This window comes from Alligator sinensis, unplaced genomic scaffold (genome assembly GCF_000455745.1).
Source record: "Alligator sinensis unplaced genomic scaffold, ASM45574v1 scaffold693_1, whole genome shotgun sequence".
Classification (NCBI taxonomy): domain Eukaryota; kingdom Metazoa; phylum Chordata; order Crocodylia; family Alligatoridae; genus Alligator; species Alligator sinensis.
In genome coordinates this window covers 2,257,898-2,280,518 of record NW_005841987.1, presented here as the reverse complement: position 1 = coordinate 2,280,518, position 22,621 = coordinate 2,257,898, and the positions used below count along the sequence as shown (strand labels likewise).

The window sequence follows — 22,621 nt, the reverse complement described above, 5'->3', positions numbered from 1 at the left end:
AAAACATTTCTTTTGGGATCCTATAATGAATTTAGGTGCTGCAGTATTCAATACTTGTTTTTCTAATTCTGTAATTTAGATTTCTATTAATGGATTAAGAATTCTATTAAGATTTAAGACTAACAAATTATTGTAAGTTTCTCTCCACATGGGCAGTTATGAGCTGCCCGTCAGTGGAGTGACTGGAAAAGAAATTGATATAGAAACAGCTGAATCAATATTGTTATCCCTTTCTTAGTTGTGATAGTGCTTTGCTGGATCAGGGCCAGAGAGCTTAGCACAGGGGTGGGCAATAATTTCAGCTGGAGGGTTGCTTAACGACTTTTGGTGAGCTGTTGAAGACTGCAAGAGTAGCCTCACCCCCTTTGCACCATCTTGAGACTGGAAGTCCCCCCCAGTCCCTGAACTTTGCCACCAGAAGTCCTTTTCCTTGCCCCTGGAAGTACTCCTTTGGGGTGGGGGGGGATTTGCTATCTGTGTGGTGTGTGATTGGGGGTGTGTGGGGAAGCATGGGGAAGAGTATGTGGGGTGTTGTAGGGTTTGTGGGGAGGTTATGTGGGCAGCGTGTGTGGGTGTGGGGGAGGGTGTGGGGTTTGTGGGGGGTATGGGGAAGGGTGTTGGTGTGGGGGGGTATATGTCTATGGTGGTGTGTGTGTGGGCCCCCCCCTCTGCACCCCGCAATGGGGCACAGCCCTCATCACTGGTGGCAACAGCATCAGCAGGCAGTGGGCCCTCAGGGTGTTCATGGCCCATGCAGGTGGAGCCCCCCATCGGCTGACAGCTCTGACCAGCTCTAGAAGCTGCACATGGTGGCAGAAAGTGGGGCCAGGTTACTTGCTCCATCACACAAGGCCGCCCCATAACTCACATGTAGCTCTCAGGACTCAGCCACAGCCATAAATCAAGGGATGGGGGGGCATCCTGTGTGAAAGAGCCAGTGGTCTGGTCACACTCCCTACTGCCACATGCAGCTCCTGGGACTCCAGTGGGAAGCAGGGAGCAGGGCCGAGCTGGCCTGGCTCCATCGCATGGGATTACCTGTCACTTCCAGCAGAGTCCCAGGAGCTGCAAGAGGGAGCAGGGAAGGCCACCAGCTCCACTGTGCGGTGCTCCCCCTGCAGGTACGTGAATCCTGGGAGCTCCGTGTGATCCATAAAAAGACCCATGCAATGGAACTGGATCAACCTAGGTTCTGTGCTCCTACTGCCCTGGAGTCATAAGTCTTCGCAGCATGAAGAAGCAAGCTGTCAACAGTAGGGGCTGTCTATAATTTGGGTAATTTACAAAGAAATCTCTATTATGCACCAGGGATGCAGGTTGTAGCCATATTGGTCTAAGGACACAGGCAGACAAAGAACCCAAAGACCCTTGCGTGCCTATTATGCACCATTATATTTGAGCTTGATGGAGTAAAGTTATAGGCAAGATCTTGGAAAAGTACTTAAACCCTCTGAATGAAATTAAGTGCTCTTTGTAGAACATTAATCAGAGCTCCCTTGAAAATCTATTTCTTAGTGATGCAACAGGCCATGTACAAACATCACATTTCCACTGTGATAGTCTCCTCTCTCCTGGTAGAAACTACAAGTGAACAAGCATTCTCCAGGTGGAAGAAAGATCTTCCAGGTGTCAACTCTTGCAAGAGAAACCACTTGCATGCTCCCCTTCTGGTCTGGCCTGAGGGGAGTGGCGGGAAGTAAGGCAATGAGTCAAAAGCCCCCACCCATTCTGAGACCAGGGATGTCTGCTCTGGGGCATGGGACAAGGGCTTGGATGGTTGCTCCAGTCCCTTCCCTGACTGGGTTGGGAGCAGCTGCTTCTTGCCCACCCGCCCACACCCCACATCAGGGTCCTTGGTCGAGGGAGTGGGTCGGGGGTTTTGCCCTGCTGCTCCAGTCTCCTTCTGCATAGGTCCAGGAGGGGCCTGGAGCAGCCCCAGAAGCTCCCTGCTCACTCCCCAGACTGAAAAGTCTCAGTCTAGGGAATGGGGGGAAGGGGGGGCTGCCCCATTGCACTATTCCCCTCCTAATTCATTCTCCCCATGATTTTCAGAGCCCATTATTACCCTGGTTTGAGGAAGGTGTGTGGAGAGTGAAGTTAATGGGACAGGTACAGGCTGAATGCCTGTACTGCTTCCTCTGCTGGAAGATTTTGCAGAAATTTCCACCAGTAGAAATGAATGTTCATTTGAGGCCAAAGGATTTTAGCAAGGGAATAACAGATACAGTCATCGTAACTTCACTAATTTAAGCCAGAGGTTAATTTTACAAAATCCTTGTATTTGGGGGACTGTAGTTTTACCAGTATGCTGCTAGTCAGAATTTGCTGGGTGAATGATTCACAGTTAATAATTTATTCAACAAACATTTCTCTTTCTGTTCATGAATTGTCCACATTGAACACTCAGATAGTTTTTAGGGCCACAGAGTAAATTCCCACAAGAAAGAACTTGAGAACAAATGAGATCAAAAAAATAAATTAGATATCAGGGAATTGTAGAAGTTCAGGTATTTTCCTTATATTCACTTAATGTTATTAAAGTACTAGTTATGAGACATTTCTTATTTCACAGTGGGATAGCAGGCATATTTGACAGGGGTTCAGTATCCATATGAAGTATAGATCAGTTCTTGGATGCTAGAATAATTCCAGTAGTGAAGGGATACCCTTTAGCTAACTGAGGGAGGAGGGGGGAAAGAAAAAAATTGCTGAGGCTGAATTTAACAAAATCAGACTTGCCCAAAGACTTGCAGGCGCTCACTGAGTGGTTTTTTAATGCTGCAGGTGACATTGTTGCTGACTGAAGAATGTTCAAATCAGAAAACTGCTGATAACCTGACTTTCCTAAAAAGGAATCTCAAGAACTTCTATAAATCTCTGCTTTCCGTTATATGCTGTAGGATGAGGTAGAGAACTTATGACAGATATCATTTGGGTTCAGTTTGGCTTTATTAGAGTAATGGAAAGTATGGCATTTCAATGGAGAAATCCCAAATCATGCCCCGTATTATGCCCCTGTAGGAAATGAACCTCTAAGTACCAAAAAAAGTGTATATCCTTTGTTTAGGGTACGTGCACCCCATAAAGTCTTAGTATCACTAAGAAATCTATGCCTCTTACATAATTTCTGGACCACCACAGCTACAGCCTCACTCTTACATTACTTTAGTAATCGCTATCTTTTGAAGCACTCATATATATTTTTTCCTGTATATAGATAATTATTCCTCTGTGTGTGTGTGTGTGTGTGTGTGTGTATATATATATATATATATAAAACACATATAATATCTGGATAATTTCAGATATATTTATAAATTCAAGTTTCTAAAGCAATCCTTTCTCACACTAAGAACACACTCCTACTGAATTCAGTTAAATCTGGGAAGCAGTGATGAAACATGACCAATAACTTATAACAGATTTGATTTGTTTATAGTCTAATGTAGGGCTGTCCAACTTCGGTGCAGTGGGGGCTGCTAGTGGTGCTGGCATGCAGCCTCCGGACCTTACATCACATGAGACACGTGCCCTTTCCTGCTATGTAGGCTATGCCAGTGGCACACAACCCTCAACCTTCATGGGTGGCATGCAGCTCCCTGGGCTCCACTAGTGGCATGTGGCTCCCTGGTCACATGGGCTGCACCAACGGCATGCATTCCTCCAGGCCTTCCATGGCCATGTGACAGCAAGAAAGGCAGTCACTGTGGCCCTTTAGTTACATGTTAAGTGCTTACTAATTACCCATGAGTCCACAGAACTTTATAAAAATCTTTATGATTTTCTCTATTGCTTTTGAAAACTACTCTTAGGATGTTTAAATTCAGTTAATGAAGATATGACTAAAAGAGTGGCACTGTGTCTAACGTAAGGCTTACCAGAAATGAAGCTGAAATTTGCAATAGTTTTTATTCATTTCAATTGGAAACTAAATATGGGTGAGTTTTCCAAAGGAAGTTTAAGCTTGACCTGATTCCCTGTTGATATAGGCCACAAATCTAGTGTCTTAGAAACTGTAGAGGGTTCTTCTCTGAGAACACACCTCAAATGAATCCATCACCAACAATGTGATTTTTGATTTTTTTTTCCACTGCTAACCTTGTATATCAGCAAAAAATCTAAGTTCATTATCAAGTCAGAGGCCTGTCTCTGAATGCATGTGTGAAACCTTCAGTGTTCCTAGTGCTTGCACAATGATTATAATGATTGGGCAGGGTTTTAACCTATATCTTGAACTGGCAAGTACTTTTTTATCCTTGGGGATCACAGTATATATTTTTTTCCTTCCCACAACCCTTTCCTTCACTTTCCAATCTATTTCTCTAGACTTTCAATCTTTTCCTTATTCCTGTCTGCTAAGTGGTAATTGGTTCCAAGTGGTTCTAGTCCATCCATCAGCTCATAAGACATCAAGGGCAGAAGTCCCCTTTACAATATGCTCAAGTCCAGAGGAAAAGGTGAGATGCTTAAAGCCCATATAATTTTTTAAGCATAACTTTAATATTATGCACTATGGAGGGCTGATATTTGATGCATCATTTGACATAATCTGCATGAGAGAAAATTACCTTAAAAAAATCCCACATCATTGAGCTATATGCTTTGTTATATGTAAAAAATTAATTAGGACTGGAGTTCTGTATGAGAGAATTTCTATGATGCAGACAATGTGCAGTATATAAGCTTCAGATTTGTAGAATACTGAAGTTAGAAAAAAGATAAATTGAATTAATTTATTCTGAATTTACACACATGCCTCTGCTTGCATTAATATTAAGTCCCATCCAAAATCTAAATAGAACGACCACAATCCTAGAAGTTCTCTCAATAGCATCAGCAAATCATTCTTGTTTAACCTACATGCTAATAAAACAGGAACATGACACTCCTGAAAACTAGACTGCAAAATACAGAAAATGTGGTCTGACATTTTTTTTCTCCCCAAAGGAGGGACTGCCACTAACTAAAGTATTTCTTATGAAAGCTCGATTGCTTAAGATGCAGAATATTAAGAGAGAAAAACACTTTAGGACACAGCCATGTCACCAGCTGTTACTCACTCCTAATGAAATTGTTAAGTGATATTCTTCATAAATAGGTCAGAGAAACTTTTGAATTGTGAAGAATGTTTTATCTTTTTCTCTGAAATGTTTGCATTAAATTTAGAACTGGTAATTCATTAAGCTCATTACCTCTGACTCATAGAGTGGAGCAATATCTAGGATATAGATTTCAAAGCTTAAAAATGTTAGTGCCTACAAATGAAAGCATTTTATGCAGAAAAATATGAAATCATAATATGTTTAGCTATATTTGAGGGCAGGTTGCTAGATTAATTAAGAACATTTGTAGATTTAGGCATTTAAACTTAACCTGAATATGTTATAGGGGTTTTTTGTTTGTTTGTTTGAGTTTTAACTGGGTTTTAGCAGAAGAAGAAAAGAATATGTTATGGGAAGAGTATGGTGAAGGAAGATTAAATCAGTTTTTTTTATCTGAGAATACTTGTAATTAAGTGAAAACCACTCAGTTCTTGTTTGCAAGTGAAACCATAAATTCTCCCCCTCACCACCCCTTTTTTGACACTCAATTGAAACACACCCAACTTTTGTTAAATGGCTTTGCATATATTTGGATAACCTGCTCCACATTTCAGGTTTGTTGGAAACTTGAACGCCAGTCATTTTGACAAGGTTAATTGCAGAAGTTCTATACATCTCTAATATATCTTATTAGGTTTATGTACAATGCTTCTGTGAAATACAGTTTTGTAGACTTTCTTCTTGAAAAGAAAGGATTGAAAGAAATTAAATCTCAGTCCTTGGGAATGGCAGCAAAATCAGGGCTGAAATATTTTTTTAGCCTTTTAGCCACAGAAGTTGAAGGAAAGTCATTAGAGAAAATAGAACATATTGGGCATCTTCACACGTGCTTCGGGGTTGGGGCAGGGGAGTGCTTTAATTAGAGTGGCTCTGAGAGCCAATCTAATTGAAGTGCCCACAGCATCATGTGTATTCAGTGTCCTGCACTTCAGAATGGCAGTGGGGACACTTTAAATAAAGCTTCTTTGACAAGCTTTAGTTAAAAAGCACCCCTGCCACCATTTTGAAACATGGGAACTCTGACAGAGGCTGCTGGAACATGCTAAATAGCACACATTGGAGCAGACATCCAGCACATGTATAGGTGCCTATCAACAGTAGTAAGAGTTTTGTTCCTAATTCTGTTCTGGCTACCAGCCCTGTCACTGATTTACTATAGGGCTTTACAATAATAATTAGCTTCCCTTTGCTTCAGTTTCCATGTCTTTGAAACGGGGAGAACAAGAAAGTACTTTGAGATCCTTGAAATATACTAGGTAAATCCAAAGTGATTATTTTCCACTGGTTGATCACCGCAGTTGCAATACAATCATTAGGGCTAGGAAGAATCCTGATGACTGAAGTACGCTTAAATTGGAGCTCCTTTGACTATACTAGCTAAGCATTTAAATTATAGATGACTCAAATAAACAGCAGTTGTGATGAAATAAAGTAGTAGGACAAACCACATTTTCAGTGGAAATCAGCTTTTCAAAATGATACGTTATTACTATATATGCCTTGTCAACAGATCATTCAGTCTATCATTACATGTAAACCTTTGTTTGACTTGCTGTAATAGATTAAACTGATCCTAGATTATAAATTGGTATATTTTCAGATATCCCGTCATAGAAGGAATCACTCTCAGCATAATTTAATACTCACAGACATCATTAGTTCCCAGGAACAAACGGTAAGCAACTATTCTACAGATGATGGGTATGTTGAGTTTGTACTTCAAATGTTTTTAACAGCAATTTAATATATGGTTTATTAAAAAATAAATACTTGAAGCTGCAGTTGCTCCCATATATGAAGAGGATAAGAAAAGTAATAATTGGAGTAAAGTCTACTATTCAAACTAATTATTATTAAACTAATAATTTAAGAAATGACAAAATGTTTTGGTTATGGATATACAATTTCATTTCACTGTTAAACTGGAGGCATTAGGCTGACAACAGACTTAGAGTGATATTTCAGCAACACTAGTAGATGGATGTTAATTATATGATTTCTTACTAGAAATTACTATTTAGGATTAGGAAAATAACCACAACTAAGGGAATATACCAGGTGTAGATTTGCTTTTTAGTGTTTGATATTTTGTGCAGAGGGAAAATATATTGAAAGAATTAAGCCCAAGAATGAAGTCTGTATTTCTGCCTTTTCCATGCGAATATGTTTTTAACCTCAAATTTTGTATATAAAAAGTTACTTTGAAATTAATCATAATTGTGCTGAAAGGAAAATATTCTGTTCTTTTTTAAAAGAAGGGTAATATGGAAATACAGAATCATCAAGATAAGAGAAAATTCAAGGATATTTTTGCCTAAATTAAGTCTTCAGTACTCGTATATCCTTCAGTACAGGAAACATATAGAACACATAACTGATGTAGTATAAAGCATATTTTCTCTTGCTGTTTTGCTGTCATTGTCACTGTCATATATTCACACATTCTAAGGGAGCACATATATAACACATAAATGTATGTAATATTTTCTCTTAACAGAAAAATAAAAACACAGATTCTCATATCAGATTGAGGTTTATTTGTCTGCTAATTCTTTCAGGGTATTTTGGTTATTCTCTCAACCCTTCCTCAGCTGGAACAGTGCAGGAAGGGAAACAACTCAAAAACAGATTATGGATATTTATTGAAGCAGAAAGAATAGAGTACTGTAAGGACATTTTATGTTTTTGTAACCTCATGTCATCCATCTGGGAAGGACTGAGAGAACAATCTGAATTATCCGGGAAGGATTTCCATGAAAACACACAAACAAGAAAAGGGACATTAACAGATGTAGGAGAGAGATGTATGTGCTGCTCCTTACAGTACTTCTGGATATAAAGATGTAGCAGACACCTTTGAAACCTTTTTCATTTGCCTTTGTGATATTGCTGCAATATTACCTCGGTACTCCCTATACTAATTAGGGAGACTCTTACTAATACTGAAATACCATTATTCAGTGATTAACATGAACACTGTAACATTATTAAAGGCAGTCACAGTATTTCATCATTAAGAATAATATAAAAGCAACTACCATGTATAGAAGTAAGAAGGATTTCTAATGCCAACATCAACCATCAGAGGGTAATACTAGTTCAGAACAGGACATCTAAGGTTAAACAAGAGAAGACTCTGAACTGCTAAATTTGTACCTAATCTCTAGATCCTTCAAACTTTCGTGTTATAATAACTTTATATTCTAGTTCAGGATTGTTATAGATTGATCTGAAAAGCAACATTCTAATGTGAAAATGAATCTAGTTGTTAAACCTCCCAGATTTCAGGATGGTGTTGAAATACAGGTTTGTCTTTGTTACCTTATTCAAACAAAAATAATCAAGATGTAGGTATGGGTAAACCTCAAAAGGATCAGAATTTGGGTCTGGTTCAGAGAAGCAATCAACAGCTTGAATGGTTAGCCAAAGCTCCTCCTGACTTCTGCTTCCAGATGGATGAAAATATTGGGAAAATAACCTTTCTCATATGGCATTTGGCACCCCTGGCGCTGGCCAAAAACCAGAAACACAAAGCCAAAAAAATAAGGGTGAGACAGGAGGAAAAACTGTCCCAAGGTTTGTTATAAGTCTGATTCGAAAAGTAGGAGGAGAAATGGGTTAGTTCTTATTTTATCTGAAATTGTTCTACCACTCCTCAGTAGATGGGGCAGTGATGTGCCTTTCTACAACAATTTCTGTGTTCTTAAATGTCTCTTTATTTTCAATATTAGTAAAGTTATAACCCATTTGAGGTAAACCACATGCCGTGCACATGCGCCTGTGTGCTGCACTGCCAACTTGCAGCGCGGCAGGATTTTCTTGACCCTGGAAGATCCTCGTGTCAAAAAAATACCGCCACTTTAAAAAGTGGCACAGCGCACACAGCAGCAGCATGCACTGCCAGGAATGGAGCCTGGCCAGCCAGAGCCACACACAAATATGTGCCCCTGCTATTTGTTCTGCAAGAAATGCATGCCCTTGCATGTGCTCAGTTGTCGGGACATGCCCTCAGTGGCCATGTCCAGATAAATGTGGACATTTGGTTCCCCGGGGACAAGTAGCAGCGGTGCACACTGCACCACCACTACTTGTCCCTGGGGAACACCTGTGCCATGTGTGCTTTAGCACGCGGCAAGTTACCCCAGTTGGGGTAGGGGAGGCTGGGGCCAGCACTGGGCTGGACCCAGCAGCCTTACCTGGAGTCCTGGAGGCCTTCCAGGGCTTCAGCAGTGGTGATTCTGCCACGTGGAGCCTGGCTGGCAGCTGGTGCATGGCTCTGGGTGGCCTGGCTCCACTTTTGAGCGTTGCGTACTGCCTGCGTGTGTGCTGCTCTCCTTTTTTTTCCCTGTGGTTTTTTTTTACCCCTGGATACCCAAGGAATCAAAAAGCCCACAGAAAAAAAAAAAGTGAAGCAGCACACACACAGGCAATATGCCCTTGCAGCACGGAGAACATCTAATTGTGTGGTATGTGGCACCACAGATGTGTTTGTGGTACCACATACCGAACGGCCATGCTCATCTGGATGCAGCCAGTGTTGTTCTGCACATACAGATCCAATTTGATCCACCCCTAGGTAACAAAATCTGATGGGATTACAAAGCAAGATGGTTTAACTGAGAGCAAAAATAGAATGCTCCTTTATATACATGAAAACAGCAGGGAAGATTTTGAATCACCAGCATCATCTGGCTATAAAGCTGTTGTTACTAGTGAGAATCTCTCCAGCACAAGGGTGATCTAGTAGTGCCATTAATTTAACATGAGACCTCTTAAGCAAGGAACTTCTTTGCCATGAAGAATATGGGTATGTTGGTAGGTGTTCAAAGAAAAAAATCAAGCCTGAGAGGCTCCCTGGCTATGACAATCATCTGCTAAAATGTTGCCCCTTCTGTTGTAGTCTAGTCTTCTCTCATACAGTGGCGATGTGTAGGGGATGCTATTGGTGCACCCCCTGACAGGCAGCACTCCCCACTTAGGTGACAGATTGGGGGGCAGGCAGAAGCGCCGGTACCCCCCCCTGCAAGCACTGGCCAGGAAGTGGGGGGCGCCAGGTGAAGCACCGCTGGCACTTTTGGGAGTACCCCTGACACTTCTGGGAGCACCACCAGCACTTCCTGGTTGGCATGATTGGCTGCGGGGGGGGACTCCCCCTGGTCAGTGAGATTGGGTTCCCCCCGTTGCTGACTGGCCACTGGGGGGGGGGGCATGTGCCCCCCCCACCCCTGACTCGGGTGGCACCAGTCGCCCATGTTCTCATATACCCTACTGTGATCTTTATGATCAACCAGGAGCTACCTGTAGTAAGTTGTTCTTGAATGCTCCTCACTTTTGGAATCCGTGCTCCCTGAGGCCTGCCAGCATTGGAGTCTGGATATCTTCTGTAAGACCTTCCTATTTGATAGGCAACAAGCCATCCAGGCTAGGCCTGTATACTCTTTATAGGCTTTTGTTTCATATTCTATTCTATTTGATTTCATATTTTATTTTTATTTTTTAATGCAAACTGCCCTGAGCTTTGTTGGGAAAGGCAGGATATAAATCCAGCAAATAACCAAATAAACAGGAGCAACTATTAGTTTTCTCTTACACAGGGGAAAATGGCTTGTGCAAAATAGCATCTGGATTAGAGATCTACATAGGTAGTTTGAAATCACTTCTGACTATGCTCTGAGGAGGTTGGCCATGCCAGAGATTCTGGGCCAATTATGAAAAATACTCAAAACACGATTTTCCCTTTGTAATTCTAACACATGTTTAGTAGACATGCAACCTTCTTGTTTTGATTATGTTTTGTATCCCTGGTGCATGTTAGTTCCTGTATAAAATTTAAGCGATAATTCTGGCTGTGCACGAACATATGCAAGTCCCACTGAAGTGTGACTTTTTAAGGACTGTAAAAGGTGAGAGAAGATGAGAGCCTTGGTATTATACATTATCTGAAAGACAGGACCACTAAAAGCATTATGCCTCCCAGTGCCTTGATTTAGTAGTGACCCAGAGGGAAAAGTGGCACCTTGGAAGCATGACACTTTTCTTGCTGCACCTGCATTAGATATTCCTTGAAGGCATGGCATTCATGCACTTAACTTTTCGTTAGCATATAAGTAGGGGTCTACTCAACTTGAGGACATGGCCATCCAATTTCACTGGCGGATTGCAGGATCAGCCGCCATTTTTGAGGACTTATCCTGGCGGTCCCCCTGCATGCCTCTGATTGGCTGAGTAGCCCCAATGGCCCCACCCCCTGTCATTGATGGGTGGAAAGGGCTTTCTGTTTTATAGCATTGCCCCTCGCCACTGATGGCTGAGAGGGCTGTCCATCATGCTGCCCCACCCCTTGCTGCTAATTGGTGGAGAGGGCCTGGTCTGCATGACAGGAAGCTCTCTCAGCCAAGCTGTGGTGAAGGGCTGGGAGAGCCCTTCATGCCATCAGCCCCTCTCACCTTTTTCCCTCCAGCAAGCCGCAGCCACTAGGGAGCCAGAATTTGATTTTTAGTTATCTTTTTTTTCCATCTGTGGATTTCATGGAGATCACCCATTTTCTCAATTTCCATTAAATCCATGCAATTGGCAATTTCGGTAGGATCCTATGTATAAGTGCTAGCACATTCAGATCAGTGATTGGTAATCTAGCTTGGGGTGGCCAACCTGTAGCACAAGCACCGTAAGTGAGAAGGTACTTATGGTATGTATGTGGCATGCAGGGAGGTCAAGGAAGGGTCAGACAGCACAGCAGCAGATAGGGCAGGAAACAGAAAGCAGAGCAGGAGATGGGGCAGGGAGCAGAAAGATGTGTTGATGTGGCACAGTATAGGAAGCAGAAAGCAGAGCAGCAGATTGGGCTGAGGAAGGGGATTAGAGTGGCAATCCAGAAGGTTGTGGGTCTATTTTGTGGTATGCCTGTCAAAAAGGTTGGCTCCCACTGTTCTAGATGATAAATTATGCAATTCTTTTAGAAGTTGAATGTAATTTAAGAAGGATTAGTAACAAATAAAATAAGGTTAACTGTTTTAAAACTTACAACAAGACACACTAATTTATCTGCATTTCATTACCTCAACAAACTTAATATACATATCTTTTCTTCCCAGTTATGATCGCACTGTTGATTGATATTAGAGGTGGCTTGCAAATTTTTTGCAAAGAAAAATTCCGGCTATTATAGACACCATAAAAAGCTAAAAAAAGAATTACTGATAAAATGCTATTACATTAAATATTTCTAAATGCAGACTCTTGTAGCATGTACTATTTAAATCATGTTAGTAAATGATCCAGGTAATATATATACACATATTCTTTCTTGCAGGTAGTGGAAAAAGAAGGATATCTTCTAAAAGCTAAAATTGCAGATGGTGGCAAAAAATTAAGGTATTGTGTGTACATTTTAAAGAACCCCTCAAAAGGTCATAAAGTTCAGTCGTCATTCAAAAGGATTTGACTATGTTTACAAGCTAATGTTTGTCCAAATGCAACATACAGGTGCACTATTCTGCCCAGGTGCTCTCTCAGCTTTAATATTCTGCTTTAGCTTACTGCAGTTGAGGGCCCTAGAATGCAAATGGCATGAACTATCAGGTCACATTGTATGCCGTAACCCTGGGTCATTAAAATGAAAATAGATTGAATTCAGCTCCATTGCACACAAGTTAGGTTCAGTGCTTAGGCTTTAGGAAAACTGATAATGCAACTTTCCACCTCACAAGACTTAGGCACAACAAGAGCGGACTTTAGGAGTATGATGTAGGGCCCAATGTCATTGCTACTGCCCTGCAGGCACCCAACTAGGATATCAAAAACTATGAGAGATTATTTAGTCCTGTTTATTTTGAAGATAATAGTTTACTGTGCACACATCTACACATGTGCATGCTTACTGCGCAGTAAAAACTGCTAATCATGAGTTAATTTGATACCTGGAAATACAGGTATCAAATTTATGTGCGATTAGTTACTGCACAGCAACACACATGTAGACATGACCCAAGAGCAAGTTTGCCCTGTGACTGGGGGGCTGTCCTGGACTCTGGGCTGGGAGCCTCTTCTGCCCTAGGGCTGGATTGCCTCGATTATAGCCCCTTCCTCGGGCCTTTAAAAGCCTACAGGCACTCAGAGCCCTGGGGCACACGAGCAGGGAGCCTGAGGCCACTCCAGGCCCCTGGGTTCCACTGAGCAGGCTGCAGGTCAGCTGCCCTAGCCTGCCTGCATCCTGGTGCCGCTGCCTGGAACTGCGCAGCTGCCAGACCCATGTTTCTCTAAGTCTGCAGGATGCTGCAGGCTCCAGCCAGGCCTGCCAGCCCCCAGGCCCAGCTGCACTTGCCTGAAGCCCAACCCCAGTAGCCTGCCCTGAGCTCACAAGTGCTGCAGGGCATTGCTTCTGCCACGCAGCTGCCAATCCCATGCCAAGCCTCTGCACTGGGTGCTGAAGGCAGCTGTCCAGGCCCAGCAGAACAGAAACAGCTGCACAGGGGCCCAGAGAGCTGGTGCGGGACCCACAATGGCATTCTCCTTGTCCGCAGCCCTGCCCAGACCTGTGGCCACCACCCAGGGCCCCAGCTGGTCTTAGGAGGAGACTGGCAAACTCATGGCGCTGTGGAGCAAAGTAGAGGTGCAGCACCAGTTTGAGCGGAGTGGGCGCTCCAACACCCACATCTATGAGGGCTGTCAGCACATATGCGGGAGTGTGGGCATGACCAGTCAGCATGGCAGTGCCGCATAAAGATCAAGGCCTTCCAGGCACAGTGGGTTTCCATCACCTACCACAATCATCATTTGGGGAGTGCCTGCAACACCGTGCCCTTTATGTGGCAACTGACAGACATACTTGCACCTAGGGAACCAGGCTGCAGCCGTGCTGTCTATAGCAGCATGGGCAGCCTGCCGGAGCCCCTGCCCTAACCCTGCCTGCCCTCTGGCAGCCACCTGCCACGCAGCAGCAGGCCTCCACCTGGGCCTGGGAAGAGGTTTTGTGCCACCTCCAGCAGCCAGAAGCTCCTGGCCTGGACCCCACCACAGGTCCAGCACCGCCAGTCCTGCTGCTTGCCCTGGCTCCATATGGGTGCAGAGCTGGAGCTGCCTGAAGCTACTCCAGGACTGCACACCAGCCCTGCTGACCCTGGACACTTGCTGCTGAACAGGGAGCCCTCCACACCGGGACTGCACCAGCTGCCATTGTCCCTAGGTGAGCCCCCTGACAACTGCACTCACCATGGCATGTGCATTCACAGGGGATCGACCAGAGGCTGTGGTGCTAGCTGCCTGTCCCCGGGCTCTGCCCCCCAGTTTTCCCACCCCACAGCCCCCCACTCCAGGATAGCACACAAAGGATATTGAACAAAATTTTCATGGGGAAGAAGGTGTTTTATTGTTGATGGGTGGGGTGGATGGTGGAGGGGTTCTGTTTGTTGAGGGTGGGGGGGTCTGTTTGATGTAAAGGGAATAAAAGCTTGTTCTTGTGAGATGTATCTGCACTGTGTGTGGTGCTGGGGTTGGGCAGGGAGGGTGAGGGGTCCATGGGTGGCAGTGCAGGTGGATTAGAGTGGGCAGTACTGGAGGAGGTAATCAACTAGCACCTCCCACACCCAGTGCCCTGGCCTCCTGCTGGGAGGTGCATGGCTCTCCTGGCGCCTTGGTGGAGGAAGTCACTGCTGCTGTTGCAGATGGTACTCCTGCTGCCAGGGGTCTTCCATTTACCATGCCTCCTCCGTTCAGGCCTCACGGAAGAGCTCCCCCAGGCCTCCCTGATGTTATGCAGCATAGTGCAACTATGACTCGGGGGAAGTTGTCCTTGGTGAACTCAAGGTGGGCGGTAAGGATGTGCCAGTGGCCCTAGAAGTGGTTGAAGTAGGCCTAGCAGGGGTCCAGGTGGCTGATGTAGGGCTGCATGAGCCAGGGGAGGAGCAGGCAGGTGGGATCCCTGATAAGCAGCGGCAGGACAGGCATGGCATTCAGCTGCAGGTCTGGCAACCCCAGCATGAAGCGCCCACTCTTTACCAGGCCCAGCAGGCTGGAGTTCCATAACATGTGAGCATCGTGAATGCTGCCCACGCAGTCAGTGCTCACATGTATGAAAGCCCTGCGGTGGTCCATGATGGCCTGGAGTACCACAGAGTGAAAGCCCCTTTGACTGTAGTAGGGGTGGTCTCTGTGGGGCGGGCAGGCAATGTGGATGTGGGTTCTGTCAAGGGCTCCAATGCACTGGGGGAATCTCAGGGCACAGAACCCCGCCACCACCACCAGGGGATCATGCATATGAAGCACAGTGTCCCCAGCACATCCTAGAGAGTGCCACACACCTCCAGAATGGCCTCCACAGTGGCCTTGCACACACCAAACAGGTGGCCAATGTACTGAGGCTGATGGGCATGGCCAGCTTCATCAGGATGAGGGCCAGCTGGGTGTCTGCAGGGAGGGGCAGCCACATGCCAGTGTGATGCCATTCCAGATGAGACCGAAGCTGCTCCAGGAGGTCCCAGAAGGTAGCCTAGATCATGCAGAAGGCCTTCAGCCACTGCTCATCATCCCAGGAATTTTGGACGATGTGCCAGCACCAGTCCTGGCTAGCCCAGTGGGCCCAGAGGCAGTGGGGCTGGAGGCCCAGGAGGGTGATGGCAGCCCCAGTGGTGGCATTCTAAAGCCTGTTGTCAGCACCCCTGTTGGGGTCCAGCCAAGTGGATGGAGTCAAGGTGACAGGTGCATGGCAGCGGCCCTGGGACTGTGCAGTGGCTTGGAGGATGGTTGCTGCATGTGGGGGAGCTGGAAGGAGCGAGATGGACGTGGTCCAGGCAGCGGTCAACACAGTGGGCTAGCACGTCCACTGCAGCAGCCAGCAGGCACCCAGGGTGCTGGTCATCACTGCTAGGGATAGCCATGGAACAGGGAGACAGAAGTGGTGAGCAAAGCACTGCTGCTTTCTGTCCCTGTGCTGGGTACACTGCTCCTGGCTAGGGAAGTGGTAGGCCATAGGACAGCGAGTGGGATGGGCTTTTGAAGAGGGCTGGCAGCTGCAGACAAAGCCTGGAGCACCCCCCACAGTGGCAGCAGGGACCCATTGCAGGGCCCTGGGAAGCAGGAGCAGATGGGCAGCAAATCTTCTCCCACTTCCCTGCATGTATGGATGCTTTCCTGGCACCATTTACTTGTGAACAATTTACTTGTGAGTAAACTGGTGCCACAGCAAATGCACATGTAGATGTGTCTAGTGTTAACCTACCTCTCTGGATGTCAGTATGGCAGCTGCAATGACATGGTTCATTCTACCTTATTCATGATAACTGACCAGATGCTGTAATACATTATTGTATTCTACTTCAAGAAATACCTCAATATTAAATGCAATATTGATTTTAGTGATGCAAGTTATAAAATGCATGTGAAATCAACAAATAAATTCAACTGCATAGACACTAAAGTTCCTGTTTATGGCCCCTCACCATCTCTGAGTCTTTTATTTTACATTATAGCTACCTATCAAAAATCCAGGTTTGCCTGGGACACTCCCAGTTTGAGAAAAGCAGTTTTGGGGTATGTGTAGATGTTACATTTAGATCGATGTAAGTAGGAGTGGGCTCAATTTAAATTAGTTCACCTGAGGTAACAGGTTAGCTCGATCTAGTGAATGTCTGCACACTTTTTGAGTGCAGCCCTAGGGCTGTGGTCCCGCCCCAGCCCCTCGTCACCGGACTGGACTATTTTTAGCTCCCCAGCCACCCCATCGTGAGATGGGCAATGCCACCATTGGACCCCTTGGGCTCAGCAAACCCCACCATGGATCTGTTCACCCCTTCTGATCCTGCCTGTGCTTCTCCTCACCCCGAGTTATTTACACTGGGGTCTTGGCATGGCTCCCAGCACTGGCAAACATGCATGAGCTGCTCCCAGCATCAAGCCACATGACCATAGATTGAGTGCAGTGAATTGAGTTGCTCTTTATTATGGCATGTACCCTTTCTGTCTGCATGCATTTTGAAACAGGGATTTTCTCTCATTTTAAAATTTCTATTTTAGGAAAATATCTGCTATTTTATCATGGTGCCAGGCAACACTGTAGTAAAATAGGCCATGGTAACTTCTGGCACACCATTATTTTCTAAACTGGAAGAGATGTAACCAGGGTATGCCTACCCATAACCTCCTCTGAGAGACAGAGCTCTCTGGCTCATTAACAATACTAAGTACCACTTCTCTTTAGAAGCCCAAATGAACTGAAAGAAGGTAATTGCACTAAATCATCTTCACAACAGTGGCCACACTACTTCTTATCTGAACAGGCTCCTGAGCTAGAAGTAGTGTGATTGCCAGTGAAGCACTGCACATGTATGAATATTGTCACCATACTGGAGCAGTAGTGCCCTGATTCAAGGTGCCATAATGTTAGCAACATTAATGCCAGAAAGAATATATGCAAGAAATTAACGCAAAATTTAAGGGCCCAATTCTGCTCTCATTTCCAGTCACATTGGACCGAATCTAGGCATAGTGTGCTGGATGAGAATGAAGAGTTGCTTTTTATTATGGCTAGACCCAAATCCATAGGTGGTCTTAAATATTAACACCAGAAACTTATATTAACACCAGAAGCAAACTGGGAACATATGGAGCATGTCTTTTGAAGCTATGAACAGCAATGTACTTTCAGTTGTGAAGCTGATAGTATCTTAGTAGCTGCTGGGGCTGTTATAGTCACACTCCGGAGCTTTTTGTATCATGTATACCTTCAGAATCAGAGACAGTGGTGCAGTAGTTTAGTCTGGAGCTGGTACACACATAGCTGTCTGCGGCCAGATCCTAATGTGAGTGGAAAAGGCATAAGTCTTTTGACAAGCTTTTGTTGGAAGGATTCATCATTTTCTTGCAACTGTTGTTATCCAGTATTCGTGATGAGCTGAGTAAGCCTCAAGGTTTCATACTTTGATGAGCCAAGTACAACAAAGTGTTGGAGAATTGATCAAAAGGGAATTAATTTGATTCTGTGATTTTGTATCACAGCTTTAGCATTATTAAAACAATGGATATTTATGGGTGGGAAGTGGGCTTTAACTTAGTTAATAATGTATACAGGCTGCAACAGAAAAGCATGTCTAAAATGTTCCCCCCGAACTATATGGCTACACACAGAAAAGTCAGAATATTATTAATACATTTATACATGTGGCACTGTCTATTTATATTTTAAAATAACACTTCTAAGAGATAAAGAAATTTTGAATAGCATTGGTCTTATAATGTGCTGCCATCAGGTGTCCATTTGATAGAATGCAAATACAGTAACTGCTGTATCTGATGAATGGGGTATATTGCTTTCTTTTTACAATATGCAGATGTCACACTTCATCTTTCTGGACTCTGCCAATATTTTCCCTTTAATATAGTACAGTAATTCTGTTGATTAAAAAAGATGATTTTATGCAATACCAAATATATTGCGTAATGTTTTGGTGTGTACATTTTGTATCTTTCTGCATGCTGATAGTCAGGGACATTTGTTTCTTTTTTTGGGTCAAGTGCAGACAAAGATGATTTACCTTCTCTAAATATACTTTAACTACCTTCTCCCTTCATGTAGCCAGCCCTTCCAGTTTGTTGATTGGAAGTGACTTTTTGAAAGCTAAAGATATCCATCTGGCAAAGGGTAAAAATACTGCCCAAAGGGCTTGAAAATATTAACCCTCTATGTATGTCCACTAAAATTGTGTATAAAAGAAGGTCCACTTGTAGAGATAATTTACATTTCCAAAGCTTTTTTCTTACCTCATTTTAAATCCCTTAAAAACAAAATCCTTTATTACATTTCATGTAATAAAAATGACTGCTTTTGTGAACTAAAGATTAAAGATAAACAAGTAGAAACAATGAAGTTTTGATTTTAATGTCACTAGTTTTATGAAATTCTTGTGGACTAAAGAGGAAACATATAGCAGATATAATAAGGGAAAGTTCACCTTCTGATGTTGTGTATGGTCTCCTTGACTAATACTCTCCTTGACTTCTGCTGCTTCTACACAATTTTTGGTAAGAACAGCGATACTAACATGTCAAATAGGATTAAGCCAACATTCTCCTCTAAAAAAAGAGAAGTTAAAAGTTCACTAAGTCTGGTTGTTGCCCCATAGCGCTGAAATCTTAATGAAAATGTTTTTATAATTATGTCTAAGACATGGTCCTACATTGAGCTAACCAGAAAATGTAAAGCACAAAGTTTTGTATTTTTCATTTTTATTTTGCTACTTCAAAATTCAGACTAAAGGTCAGTGGGTGCAGCTACACATGCCATTAATGTGACATGATAAACTCCAGTGCAGTTTGCATCAGTGTCAGCTGCTCCCAGGTGCAGTGTGACTCCAGTACATGCGCCTGGGACTCCAGCAGCTTGACCCAGGATAGAGCAGCTTTGGGCTTGGCAGCAGGGTCAGCTCCGGGCTCCAGGTAGTGGCGGGGGGTTGAATGAGGAAGGCAGTCCACTCACTTGAGCACCGTTGTGCCCCATCAAGTAGGGCAGTGCGAAACAGCACTGTTTCGTTTTGACTTCCATTTTGCTGTTTCAAAGGGACAGCATTTCATTTCAACGTTTTGTTTTATTTCATTTCAAAGCACTATTATGTTTCATTCCGTCGAAAGTGTTTCACTGTTTTGACGCATCTTGACATTTCGCCCATAGACTATAATGGGGAATCATGAAAATGCCTGTAACTTTATCATTTCTTCCCTGATTTGAATGAATACAGCCGGGAGGATGGTCCCTGCTGAAGCCACAAAGCCCAACAAGTTTCAAGGAGATAGGTGCAGGGGTTTCTGGGAAACTGCACCTCAAACTTTTTACAGCAAAATTTGTGTCACTTGTAAGATTGAAGGCACAGAGAAAGCTCAGTTCAAACAATGCTTTTTATGCTGTTTTTCCGTCCCTACCTCAGAGCACTGGGATTGGAAGGGACCTTCGGGAAGGAGGACAGTCACTGGCTAGCTTCACAGTCAATATAAGAGAAGTCCTTTCCCCCTCTTCCCCCTCCCTCTCCTTAGTTTCTCTTTAGCAGCAAGCAAGCCCAGCTTCGAAACTCGAAACATTTAGAAAGTTTTGAAACATTTCAACTCCCCTCATTTCATTTTGAGGCTGTTTTGAACCCTGTAATTTAATTTTGATTTCACCGTTTAGAGCTTGAAAAGAGTCAAAACAACGTTGAAACAAAACACCTGGGGAAATTTTGCACAGCCCTACCAGCCAACCCCTGTTGCCCTCTAAATGTGCATTTTGATGGAGTAAATTACTCCACTGTAGGATAGGACTGTTTCCAACAGTCCTATCCTATGGTAGACTTAATTTACTGTGTCCTAATACTGGGAAATGTGTAGACTATGATGCTTTATTGTGGATCTAATTGGTAAACTCTGCAGTAAAGTGCATGTGTAGATGCACCCAGTAATATTACATTTTTCCCAGGTAAAGGAATTATATTTCCTGCTAATCATCCACCAAAAAGATCTGGTCAGTTTTCTCTTTTCCTGTACAAACAGGCTCACAAAAGCTAAGCACTCTTGTTCTGTGCTTCCCTCACCCTCTGCTTTGCCATCTCCTATAGTAACCCAGCTATACCCATGTTAGTGCAGTACCTCATTCAGTCTGGAGCTAGGATTTTTAGCCCCTCTACCACCCTTACCTCCGCTTGCCAACAGGCTATCAGAAAGCAAGAGGGTAGGGAACACAACTTCTGATAGTCCACCTGGAAGGCTCTTGAAAATTGAACTAACTGCTAGGCAGAAATGAAGCTATAGAGACCCTTCCAGATAGACAGCTGCAGTGTTGTCATATACATTTACCTGATGGAAAATCAGAATTTTCCAGCAAATTATTTTTTCCTGTAGAAAGTGCCATTTTTTCGTTCATTCTAATCAGAAATTCCCAAGCAGCTCTAAACTTACAATACCAAAGTCTTCCAGAACACTTGAACACAGTAACTACTTATGCTTAAATACAGTATTCAGACATAATGCAGGGCACAGACAGAAATGCAGCTCCCCGCTGCAGCTGAGAATGCTTTGTAGCAAGCGTTCTGACTTACAACTATCACTCAGACCAATGCTGGAAGTTCGCTGTTAGTTGTAGGGGAAAGGGGAATCTAGCTGATGAGTGGGAGCCTGCAGATGGTCTCCCCTACCAACAGCCCTTCCTCCCCCCAGACTGTCCCTGTTTTCAGAACGGAAGTGGGGAGAGGTAGCAGAAGAGCTTGTCCTAGGGGTTCCCCAGCCAGTGCTTGCTGGAGGTGGGGTTGGTGAATTGGAGCCCCATCCCCACCTCAGGGGGAGCTCCAATATACCTGCCCCATCATCCAGCGAGGGCTGAAAAAAACCCAAACTGACCACTCTCTCTGTTTCCTTTCCTCCCTCCCATTCTGAAAACAGCTTGAAGCTGGGGGGCGGCACAGACATAAAACTTTATGTTTTGAAATGTCTTCATCTGACCCCTCACGCAATGAGGGTTCAGATTTCTGCCCAACTGGCCATTTTTAAGTAGTCTGCAGCCATGCACTTGTTTGGTCATGGCTATAGGCTGCTTTCTATGGCCAGACTGGGTGAAAATTGTCACTTGTCTCTGCGCCCACAGTGCCATGTAGAGATATCTTCCCTAGGCCTAAACAAGGCGTCTCCAAAAAAACCCCAACTCATTTGTGACAAAAGTGCTCAAAATTGAATTTAATGTTTTCATTGTAAAATCATAAGTGGATTTCCTTGAAGTTGTTCCAGATTAGTAGGAAGAATACTTTCAAGTGAACCCAATCTGAATTTTGAGTCTTTAAGGTCATGTGAACTTTGTTAGGTGTTGAGTATCATTGTGAATATTTGAAATGACTCTCAACATCAAACACAAGATTTTATGTTCCTTAAATGAGTAAAGCATATCTTTTCCTGCACAACCAAGTGTGATTCAGTCTAGTATAAGAGGGTAAGGTATACCCACATCTGAATCCCTTACAGACTTCTTGTGATATAAGTAATATAAAAACTCTGAGGTAAATAAGTGAAGCAATGGTAAATAGGTGAACCAAAGTTAGCTACTGAATAGAAATCCTTCCGGGGATCTTAGCATGTTACATTAGGGATATTTAAATATTAAGTTGATCTGTTTTAACCTGGGTTACTATATCTTCTTCCTTCTTTTTCCTCTTCCTTGAATGATGGAAGATGGCCTGCTATGAACTTCTCTCTACAAAGAGATTAGGATGAGTAGAGATTAGCCATTTGTTTTCTTTCTCCTCTGTTTGAATACTAAATAAAATTGCCAGGGATTTTTCCCTCCTCTATTTTTGTCCCAATCCCTGCCAAAAGTCTAGGTGGGACTGCAGGGGGAAAGTATCCATTACTCTCCCGTGTCTCTGTAGTTGTGAGGCTTCTTGAGGCCATGACCAAGAGTAACTAATGCTAACTGCTTCTTCTTTACTGCTTCTTTACTTCTTTCATGTTGACTGCTTCTTACTTTACTAGACTAATGTTAGCTGCAGCTTTCAGCTTGAAGTCCACTGCCATTC

At 43.7% G+C, this 22,621-nt stretch overlaps 1 protein-coding gene across 3 annotated transcripts in view; it reads left to right on the top strand.

The window, feature by feature from the left end:
- The window catches only part of ARHGAP15 (Rho GTPase activating protein 15), a 509,509-nt gene that overhangs the window by 71,944 nt on the left and 414,944 nt on the right, over positions 1–22,621 (top strand). For all 3 annotated transcript variants that reach the window (XM_006021329.3, XM_006021328.3, XM_025201252.1), the window contains 2 exons: positions 6,703–6,777; positions 12,415–12,476. In XM_006021329.3, coding sequence (XP_006021391.1) covers positions 6,703–6,777; positions 12,415–12,476 — 137 coding nt within the window. The remainder of the gene's footprint in view (positions 1–6,702; positions 6,778–12,414; positions 12,477–22,621) is intronic.